This window comes from Erpetoichthys calabaricus, chromosome 2 (assembly GCF_900747795.2).
Source record: "Erpetoichthys calabaricus chromosome 2, fErpCal1.3, whole genome shotgun sequence".
In the NCBI taxonomy this organism is placed as follows: Eukaryota; Metazoa; Chordata; class Cladistia; order Polypteriformes; family Polypteridae; genus Erpetoichthys; species Erpetoichthys calabaricus.
In genome coordinates this window covers 29303596-29315735 of record NC_041395.2, presented here as the reverse complement: position 1 = coordinate 29315735, position 12140 = coordinate 29303596, and the positions used below count along the sequence as shown (strand labels likewise).

Below are 12140 nucleotides of genomic sequence, written 5' to 3'. Positions count from 1 at the left end.
ATGTGGCAATGAATATACTCAAAATACACAACATATTAAAATTAGTTCAAGCACTATATCCATGTTTAATTTGATTTGGGACTGGGACTGAATCTGCCTTGTAGAAGACTTGAAAATGTAAACCATGCAGATTGTTATCGCACTGTATCTAGTGGCATTCTGGCTGAGATTTCTGAGGTTTTTAAGCAGCAGGAATTTCTTGGCTTTGTTGCTTATTCTTTTGTTATTTTGCCAAATGCCCTTTGATATCTAACTCAGTCACACTGGCAACAGTCCAGAAACAGTGTAATGAAAACAATTACTGACAAGTATATGTGCATATATAGTGTCTTGCTCAGTATTTATCTCCCTCTGTGATTGTCCTGTTTTGTTGTATTACAATCTGGAATTAAAATGTTTTTTGAATTGAAATGGTTTTTCAATTGGAAAATGTAATTTTATGTAATGGACTTCGCAATACAAGCTAAACCGTTGAAATGGAATGAAAACAAAATAGATGGGAGTATCCGTCTATAGGACCACTTTAAGCCATACACTACATACAGCGGGCTTTAAGAAAGATAGGCCAGAAAACAAGGCCACTGCTTCAAGAAAAAAAATAAAACATATTTGGAGTTTGCCCAACAGCATGAAGTGGACTCCCCATATACACGGAAGAAGGTTCTCTGGTCAGATTAGACTAAAACTGAACTTTTTGGCCATCATGGGAAATATCATGTGTGGCGCAAACCCAACATCACCCAGAGAGCACCATTCTTACAGTGAAGCATGGTGGTGGCAGTATCATGCTATAGAGCAAGGGTCTCCAACCTTTTTTCCCCCCTGAGAGCTACTTTTACAAAATGAAAAATGGCCGAGAGCTACTCATGTTTTCTAATGTTTATTCTCATAGCTTATTTCAACCCACACAAACTGAATAAGCTTGTTTTGCCTAAACATTTACAAAATATTGGTGTCCACAACTCACGTTTTGCATTAAAACATCACAAAAAAAAATCGAGTTCACCTTCAAATGCATTTTCTATGTCTGTATGTATTTTCTATGTCTGTATGTATTTTCTATGTCTGTATGCATTTTCTAGTGTATCTCGCACTATTGAATTAAAACATGCATGCTGTCAAAACAAAACAAAGCAATTCCAAATACACAGATATGACTTATTCATTTGTCATTTTGTTCCATGTCACTGTGTCACTTTATTCACATGTCCAGTTGCATGTGCGATTGTGTTTTTTAGTTAGTCAGATGACTGGCACTACATGGAGTCAACAAGAGAGGCAGGTGTATGGTGGAGTGGAGCCACTTAGGTTCACTCTTATGGAGTCCTTTAAATGTTCATCTGTCAGTCTTGTTCTGAATTTTGATTTCATGACATTCATGTCAGACTCACAGAGGTATGGAGACCAAAACAAAGCAGACATTTTCAGAGCTGCTTGGTGAAGATTGTTATAGTTATCTGGCTCTACTAAGCTCCAGAAATGCTGTTGAGACTGCACATTATTTTCAAGGTTTACTAATATATAATATAATATATAAAATCCACTGTCTGTCTGTCTGCTTTTCACAAGAGAACTACTTAACGGATTTAGATCAGGTTTTTTCCTATAATTTGCTTGAACATTCCGGATGATTTTGCGACTTCTCTCATTTTGCTATGTATCATAGTTCGTCTGCGGTACTGATTTATTTGCGTGAATCCGAGAAAAAGGCAGGGGCCTTCCTCACTCACTCGTCAGCTTCAGGGCGTGGTCCTTAACTCCACTTAGCTAGCAAACGAGAGAATAATTGAATTAAACTTAGTTTGATATTTTAAATAAAGTGTTACTTAGGTCTTGATGAGTTTGAGTCTGGATATTCTCTTAAGTGTATGCCACATTAAAAAAATAGATTGCAATTCAGATTGTGGATTGTGATATGATTTTTTGTAAAGATTGCCCACCCCTAATTTGACTAATCAAGTTTTCAAATTTATATAGGATTCATTAACCCTTTGGTGAGCTACTTGGGGACTGCGAGCTACCAGTAGCTCGCGAGCGACGTGTTGGAGACCCCTGCTGTTGGGGATGTTTTTCTTTGGCAGAGACAGGAAAACTGGTCAGGATTGAAAGGAAATATGGAACACAATAAATACCGGGCAATTTTTGAGGAAACCCTGTTTCATTCTGCCAGAGATTTAAGACTGGGACAAAGGTTCACCTCCCAACAGGATAATGACTGCTAAAGCTACACTGGAGTAGTTTAAAGGGAAACATTGACATGTCTTGGAATGACCTTGTCAAAGCCCAGACTTCAATCCAATTGAGAATATGTGGCATAATGTGAAGATTGCGGTGCACCAACGCAATCCATCTAACTTGAAGGAGTTAGACCAGTTTTGCCTTCAGAAAAGGGCAAAAATCCCCATGGTGAGATACGGCAAGCTAATAGAGACATTGAGGGGGGACATGGGCGGTTGGAATGGGGGAGAATACCAATGTGCACACGTTTATTTTGGCTTGTCTTAATTATTCTTTGTGTCCTAAAAAATAAAAAGCAGGACAAACACTTAGGGGGTAAAAATTTCACAAGACACTGTAGCAATAAATCCGTTTTCTTTATTCCATTTCCAACTTTTTGTCTGTTCTTTGATTATGTTAGGAGCACGGTTTAGACTTGTTGAACTATCTGATCAGAATGTTGCAAGATATGTTACTCAACTAAAAGCTAACAAAACAAATTAAACAGGAATTGCATCGACCAAAACCAATGTGACCAGCAAATCCTAATTCTGGTTGAACTGGTTATTATTTCTTTTACATGAGAGATCACCATTACAACACAACTCATCAAATTTGAGGGAAAAAGTTATTTCCAAATTGTCCCAGTGGGACCTACCACTTAGAAGAGTGCTTACACAAAATTTTCCATTGGGAAGTTTGCATTTCCCACATTTCCTACAGCATATAAGAAAAGCAACAAATTCCACATAGAAGGGCCTGTGACATTAAAAACTATGAAAATGCAACAATAACAATTAGTAAGATGGAGTATATTAAATAATACATAGTCCAAACTGTTAAAAAGAAAACATTAAAATATAAAAAAAAATTCAAATGAATTTGTCACACCCTGAAATAATTTATCAAAATAATCTGTATACACAGATTGTCTTCTATTCTTAATAACTTTAATATATTAACTAGCAGTAATGAGAAAAAGTTTCACCGCCTGAAATTAATGCTTTACCTTTTCAAGACAGATCCTTTCTCCACATTCTGCATCTATATGATTTTCAATCAGTATCAAGTCCTCATTTGTCACCTTCCACTGCCTGCTAGCAAAGTGAACAACAGCAAACAGCCTTCCATATTGCCCGGTGGCTATAAGGTCATTCACTTTATGCACAACATCTGTGAAAGGAAAAATTAGTTTAGTAGAAAGCAAAGAAATACTGTATATACAGTACTTTTAAAAATTATTTTTGCTAAACTTTTTAGGGATATATCTTAAGCAAGCATGTCAATCCAGAGTACACCAGAGTTTATAAAGTAACACAAACCTTCAATGTTACTAGATGACATTCAAATTCTAGTAGGAATGAGACAAAAATTTCTTTGTATTCAATTTTACGACACCAAATCCTGCCAATACAAATTGTGGCCTTATTTTGTGTATGGAATTTCCAACATAAATGACATGAAACACAAAGGCAAATTAAACTGTCTTGAATTTTAAAAATATGATTTGAAAATAGTAAATAATATGAAAAACTGACTACACTTTGGCAAACCTGTTATTCACAATCTGTACAATGATGTGAAGGTGAACGGTATGGACAGACAACATGAACATCACCATACATGAAAGAGTTCAAGTGTTTTTGCATGTTTGATTTAGTGAGTTGCATTCTCGGACAAGTAATGTTGTTTCATAAGTGCACCACTGCATCCATAAGAATGCTTTCAGATCAAACTCTACAGGGACTAGCAAAGCACAAACTTCTCATAATGGAACAGACCTCATGATATACTCAAATACTACTGGGAGCAGCAAGCTGCAGTTTCTACAGCATTCATGAGCCATGGGTGTGAGAACACCTGCTTGAGACATGGAATCTTCATCTTTCACAGATACTGATTCAAAAGTGGGGGTAGATTACAGCAGGATTGAAGCAAGGAGGAATTATATAGCAGTCAACCTTACATTGTTCTCAATTGCAGTTCTCCAGAAATGTAGAGAGAGAAAGTAGCCAAATTCTCAATTATTGCTTTTTGTGTCAAATCATACTGTACTTCTGGTCCCTGCCATGTCTGTATTCTGTCAGTGCTTTCAACTTCAGGGGATGCTGCCACAGCGGAGAGTTCTCAGCTTCATGTAGTGTTAGCAATTTAATTTTTTCTTATTAGGAAACATTATAAGTCCTCCATAGGACCCACAGCTAATAGCAGGTCAGTATGGCATTCAAGCAATAAATAAAAATACATCCATTATTGGAGAAAAGTTTATACAAAATAGGGACAATTATTTTTGGTTTGGTTTAGATACAAACAGTAAGAAAGATTGTACAAATATGGCAACAGTAAACAACAATGGCTTAAAAGAAAGAAAACAAGGCAGTTTAATATCAGAAAGGAAAAAGTGATATAATGGAATGACAGAAAGAAGTGTTACATCCTTTTATGTCAACTACTGTATAATGAAAGTCACCTCTACAAGGAAGTGTGTCATTTATGCATGCGAGCAAGTTAAAAACTTAAAAAAAAAAAAGTAGATGAAACAATAGGTATTATAGCACTCAGTGAAACATGCTTTTTTTATTTAGCACATTACACAATTTTTACCTAATATATGAGAATTATGGTTTATTTTTGCTTTGCGCCCTGCCTACCATAACCTATCATCTATAGGTTGAGAGCTTTAGATTTGTCAAAAATTTTAATCTCTGGTTTTTGATGGATCTCAACATTTTAGGGTTCCCTTGATAAAGAAAACTTTGATATCTCGATGATGGGTGTGTGTCTGTCTGTTTGTGTATCATAGTTTTTGAGGATGGTCAAGAGCTAAAACAGCAGGATAGAAAAATACCAAACTCAAAACTTAAGCCTGTTAAGAGATGACGATGTGCTGATTAGTTTTTGAACCAAATCGTGCAAAAGAAAGAGGCACTCTAGAGGAACCTTCAAATACCCGAAATTCTGCAATTAATTATGAATTCTTCTCATCAATTGCTATTGTAATGATCTATTTAATGACCAGAAAAATCAGCATCAGAGTGGTAAATAATTACTGAAATGTTATAGAAGAGTTTGTGTAACTTGGTTCCGATGCTCACGTCCGAATTTTTTATTGATGTAATAATGTTCAACTGAATCAAACTGCTGGGAAATTTCTCAGAAGTATAATATTTGAAAATATAAATAAAATAATCTCTCTATATATAAAATTCAACATCTGTCTGTCTGTTTGTCTGCTTTTCACGAGAGAACTACTTAACGGATTTAGATCTGTAATGTGATTGAACATTCCGGTTGATTTTGCAACTTCTCTCATCGTGTAATTATCATAGTTTGCTTGTGGTACCGATTTATTTGTGCGAATCCGAGAGACACAGCATGCCGAGGGGAGGGGCCCTCCTTACTCACACCCCAGCCTTGGGGCATATCTTACATCCGCTTAGCTAGTGAACGAAAGAACTACTTAATGGATTTAGATCAGGTTTTTTGCTATAATTTATTTGAACGTGCCGGTTGATTTTGCGACCTCTCTCGTCACGCTAAGAAGCATAGTTCGTCTGCAGGAGCTATATATTCGTGCTAATCCGAAACAGAGGCTGCGGGCTGAGGGAAGTGGGAAGCGTGAAGTCAGGAGTAGGGAGCTGGGCAGGGCCCTCCGCACTATCCTGTTTCACTTCTACGCAGGTGAAGGCTAGTACACAATAATATACATAATAAAAGAAAATGGTTTAATCATAAATTTAGGAGAATTAAAATTAGTTTGTATTTCTATTAACAATATGGGTACAAAGCAAGAATTGAATCTGGACAGGGTGCTAATCTTTTACTAGCTCACTCATGCACAAAGCCTGAAAAAAAAAAAAAAATCACAAAATAAAGTAACATAAACATTGTTGGGGATGTAGCAGGAAAACTAAAATCCATACTAACATGGGAACATTTGTGTTCTCTAACCAGGCAACAATGAGGCACAGGATTTGAACCTTGGATTCTGGATTAATGAGATAGTACATTGCATGTTCAGATTAATTTAATGAAAAAACATGCACAGCAAAACAGTTCTTATCCATACTGACCCCTGAAAGTAATTCTTCTCCAGTGCCTTCTTTTAACTACGACACCAATGCAAAGTAGAGAAAACAGTACATACACAGTATATATAGTGTATATGTTACCGGCAATGTATGAAATGCAGGCATTGTATAGAATGCCTAGGCAATATATAGAATGCTGAAAATTGGACGTCAAAGTATGAAACGATTAATATTTCACACATTATTTCACATTCCATGCAATGCCAAAAGACAAATCGGCAAAGTATAAAATACTCCCGTTAATGACGTTTCTAATGTCACGTGACTTTCGACGCTTGCCTCAGAATTCCCCATTTGCATTTCAGTGCAATTTAAAATAAATTTTTTTCCTTCCTTGTTGCAACAAGTTCATATTTTATTTTCTCGTTTTCCTCAATAAGAAAGTCCTATACAGTACTTTATTTTGTATTTCTTTCTTTTTCATATACGTCTTTTAAACGAACTATCTTTTAATACTTTGCCTAAATAGCACTTGTCATTCTACAGTATATAATGCTTACATATTACATACAATGCCTAGGGAAAGTATATATATTAAAATAATTTGGATATTTCATACTTTGCCCAAAAACGCCAGGCATTCTATACAATGCCTGCCAGTAACATATATACTAATATCTATATATTTGCACATACATTTCAAAAATATTTAATAAGCCCCTTGATCATGGTAAAGGCACTATATACAGTACATAAAATGTATTATTATTATTATTATGAAGACAAATAAATGATGCAAATTAATACAGCTTTACTTATAAAACTTAAATTACCTATGTTTTGCTTTTTTTCCTCTTCAGGATCAGGTAGTTTTACTTCTGGCCATGGAGGCTTGGATAAAGATGTTTCTGGAACATATCTAGCACAAGAATATGCATTTATCTTGTTAAATTATAATATATATTATATTTTCTGTAAATTGGCATTTTACATAATCTGAGCATCATTATTTTTAGATGATCATCTGATAGTGAAATGTTCAAACGCACCAAACCTCTATTTAAACATACTTGTTAAAATTAAGTGATAGTGTAGTCCTTACAAGTAGGGCTGGGTGACATTGATTTAAATTGATTTTTCAGTAAATATCTGGCAAAATGCGATATTTGATATTTTTCAACATGCTCTCAAATCACTGTAAAGATTGAAGATCGCCTCCATACAAAAAATCTAATATTTAATATTATGAAATACTGGATGAGGAAACATTAGAACACTCTAGACGAGAACAAGCTTGCTAGTCGTATCCACTTATTTCATTACGTTAACTTTCTCAAAATGTAACAATTCTGGTAGTTGCTATGCTTCTAAGAAACATTTAGCTCAATTTTTCTCCAAACCATTTTTGTTTTAAAATCCATCCATCCATCCATTTTCCAACCCGCTGAATCTCCTCTTCTTATGTTTGAGTTTTCATTGAATGCATTGCGTTCAACCCCTCGTCTGTTTTGCCAGTGTCTGTGACTGCCAGTCACTATCATCTCAGAAAACATTGTTCTTTATGTCTCAATTTGAATTTTTATATAATAAAGACAACCCTCTTCATTCATTACCACCCTAATCAGTGATCATGAAAATATCTATTTTATCTATGCTTTATGATTTACACCATTTTAATGGTCTTAAATTATGCTTTTATTTATGTGATGTTTCATGTCTGTAACTATTATTCTGTACAGTACTTGTATAGTACATTTAACAGCTAAGTAAGTACTGCAATGGCAGCCAAGCACCTAGTATTTTGCACTCAGTGTTCTTAAAAACTTCACTACAATATAGATAGATAAGTACTTTACAGGGCTGGTGTCAAGGAACATCCGAAGGTGATGTCATTTCAGCAGAAATGGAGCTACTTGAACTACCCAGCAAAACTGTACTTTCACTTTCAATCCCAATCAACACTGGAGTAATATCTTGATATGGTAATTTGCCATTCCAAAAAAAAAAAAAATCACAGATTTTTTTTTTTTTTTTGTTCTTTGTTTCGCCTTATACAATTTCTTGTATTAGGAATTTGGTAGTTTTCGCATACCCCTTGGGGTCAGAGCGCAGGGTCAGCCATTGTACAGCGCCCCTGGAGCAATTACAGGTTAAGGGCCTTGCTCAAGGGCCCAGCAGAGCAGGATCTCTTTTGGCAGTGACGGGGATTTGAACCGGCAACCTTCGGGATACCAGCGCAGATCCTTAGCCTCAGAGCCACCACTCCGCCCAAATTATTTCATTAACTGAGATTACACATATCCTATTAGTAAATACTAATCAAAAAGTAACATGGTTGTTTATTTGACTACCTCCAACTTACAATATCCTTAACAGATTCAAAAACCATCGGGACAAAGTACTTACTAATGTTAATGCAAAATTTTTGTGCTGTAAGTGGAATATCCACAACTACTGTAATTAGGAAGCTCAAGTCACTTGCTAAACAAAGAATAAAATCTCAAAACAAAAATCCAGTTTACCCCATAGATACACAAACAATGAATAAGTCACACAAAATAAAACTTGGAATGCTACTGTTTTTATCTCACATGTATCATTTCACTACATTGCAGAGGCTGCATGAAATGAAAAGATGAGGGCTTACAATGGCACAGAGCTGTCACTTTCGGTGTGAATTACAGGTTAGTGTAGTTATCTGCACTCTGACAAAGTAAAAGTATTTTGCAGTGCAAGTTAAGTAGGCAAAAGTCATTGCATCTGTCCCCCACCCTACGACTGTCCACTCATGTGCTATGCAAAGGAACGGTAAATGTTTTATGGAACCATCCTTAGCAAAGACCAGTTTTGCGGCACAGCACGTTGTATGTGTCACACATGGCTTAAATGGCCTTGTCATATAGAGTTAAGGGTTTTATTGTCAGATGTTGTACTGTGCACACTGTCGTCCTGGATAAAACCACCACTTTCCAATCAGTGGAGCTAACACTATATGTTCTAAACTCTTCCTCTTGTGATTCTCACTCCTTTTTTTTTTGGTCTGTGCAGCTTAGAAAGAGTGGTGCAGACTTTGCAATTTTTTTCTTTAACTTGTCAAAAGAAGTTGTTGAAAATCAAAAGTACAGAACATTGCAAAATGTACTTTTGTATACTGACTTTTCTTAAGAATCAAATCAAAAATTTAATGTTACCCAGCCTTACTCATAGTTATTGGCCAGATGGGTTAAATATGAATCTATACATATTAATAAAAGGCAAAGCCCTCACTGACTGACTGACTGACTGATTGACTCACTCATCACTAATTCTCGAACTTCCCGTGTAGGTGGAAGGCTGAAATTTGGCAGGCTCATTCCTTACAGCTTACTTACAAAAGTTAGGCAGGTTTCATTTCGAAATTCTATGCGTAATGGTCATAACTGGTACTGTAATGGAAGAGGCGGAGTCATGTATCGCGTCATCACGCCTCCTACGTAATCACGTGAACTAAAAACAAGGAAGAGATTTACAGCACAAGTCAAACGTGGGAACGAAGGTAAATGACGTTAATTTTTGACTGTCTTTTAATACTGTGTAAGCATACATATTAACACATGTGCAATTAAACGTGTGCATTTACGGGGTGATTTCTCAGGCTTAAAAGCTCGCCTTTTATCAAACGCGGGAACAAAGGTAACTGACGTTGTTCACTGTCTTTTAATACTGTGTAACCATACATATTAACACATGTGCAATTAAACGTGTGCATTTACGGGGTGATTTTTCAGGATTAAAAGCTCGCCTTTTACTAAAAAGGTAAATGCAAAACTATTTTCAATCATTCTATGATCTGCTTCTCACAACTGAAGGCACCGTGGCTGATGTTACGTCACTTGCTGTCCGACCATAAGCGTTACCTGGTAGGTAGCCGGACACTCACTTCACTCCCTTTCGGGAATCGAACCTCTGAGGTTTTCTTTTGTTCTTAATTAAAATTTAAAACCAATACTTCACCGCTGCTAAGCCCCTCTAGCGCTGACGTCCGAGGTTCGATTACCGTAAGCAAGTGCAGTGAGTGTGTAATTACATTCATGGCATTCGTAGTCTGATTCACAATCTGATTGTATGGATGGTTACTTCCAGGTAACGCTTACACTTGGCCACCAAGTCAGGTCGAAGTGATCACTCGAGTAAAGGCAGCTTCACAAAAAAACAGATCCTTAACAAACTGTTATTAGTATATTTTCACTCAATTTAAAAACGTTTTATTTTCTTCTTAATAAAAATTTAAAAGCGGTACTTCGCCGGTGCGAAGCGCGTGGATTTGACCGACTGACACATACAGACATATTCATGAGTGCAGGTACTTCGGAAAGAAAGCACCGCGTAAACCTAAAGTTTAAATTTACTTCATAGACCTACAAAAGGTTGCCATTCATTTGAGGCAAGATTGCTTTTCTTCTGTACAACTATACGTTGCATTCTCAAAAGAGTGTGCTTGCACGGCTTCGGATATAGATATATATAGATTATATATATATATATATATATATATATATATATATATATATATATATATGTCTATATATAAATATGTAAGCTTATAAGTACTGCCTTACTTCTCTTTAAGAAAGGAAGATGTAATGATACTTGATTTAAACGATTCCATGTCTTCCTGGGTTTGCGTAGCTTATTGTCTAAAAAGGAGAAACCCTCATTTATAAAACTTTGCTGCAGATGACTTAGCTTATTGTCAATATCTTTACACGTTTTTTAAGACTTATTGACTGAAACGGGCTTTCACGAAAAAAGTTAGGGCTTTGCTACAGGATACACCCTCCACGAGTTAAGCAAGTAAAAATAAAATATATATTTCTGTTTTATTTAAACCTTTTAAGTTCGTATGCATAGCCCCATTTGGCTGTTTAATTTTTTTTTTTTCTTTCTTCAGTAATATTTAATCTCCTTAAAGAAAAAGAACATATCCATTTTACTTTTTTTGTATCTCTGTAGTAATATTTTAGTGTAAAAGAATAACCAGTATTTAAACATTTTATGTTACTTTATACATTTATTTTACACAATGTTGAAAAAATTAATAAGAAAGCTACATATTTTGGCAGCTGCTGCTTTCATTTTCAATGAAATGAAAAAAAGCTCTCCCAGAGAAAACGTCAATAAAGAAGAAACAGTTTGCACTATCTAAAAATCAGAAACCCTCATTTATAAAAGTTTGCTGCAGATGACTTAACTGAAAATAAATGAATAGTTCCTATGTGTATAATACATATTTATCTATTTTACTTATGCCTTTATTCCACCAACTTACAACATCTGAGGTACAATTTGTTACATTACTTTTGTTTTTTGCACAACATGCAGGTGAAGTGACTTCCTCAGGGTCACACAGTGGTGTCAGTACCAGGATTTGAACTGACAAGCTCCGGGTTTACTGAAATATTACTGAAGAAAGAAAAAAAACGAAAACGGGCAAATGGGGCTATGCATACAAATGTCCATCCGTCCATTATCCAACCCGCTATATCCTAAATACAGGAGCCACTAAGTAGATATGTATATATACAGTATATATATATATATATATATATATATATATATATATATATATGTGAATGTATGTATGTATATATGTATGTCTATATATATATATATATGTAGATATGTAAATTTGTATATGTATATATATGTTTATGTGGATGTGTATATGTGTATATACGTATGTATATGTAGATATGTGTATATATATATGTATATATATGTTTATGTGTGTGTGTGTGTGTGTGTATATTATATATATATATAAAAGACAGCAACACTCATAACAATGACAACACAATTACATTGACAATCATGTTACGTTATTTTTAAAATGTTTCCTTTTTTTTTTCATAA

The 12140-nt window shown here is 35.1% G+C and overlaps 1 protein-coding gene across 1 annotated transcript in view; it reads right to left on the bottom strand.

The window, feature by feature from the left end:
- The window catches only part of mrpl21 (mitochondrial ribosomal protein L21), a 33031-nt gene that overhangs the window by 7519 nt on the left and 13372 nt on the right, over positions 1–12140 (bottom strand). Inside the window, exons 3-4 of the mRNA XM_028793533.2 lie at positions 7082–7167; positions 3227–3390 (exon numbers count right to left, since the gene is read on the bottom strand). Of these exons, the coding sequence (XP_028649366.1) occupies positions 3227–3390; positions 7082–7167 (250 nt within the window). The remainder of the gene's footprint in view (positions 1–3226; positions 3391–7081; positions 7168–12140) is intronic.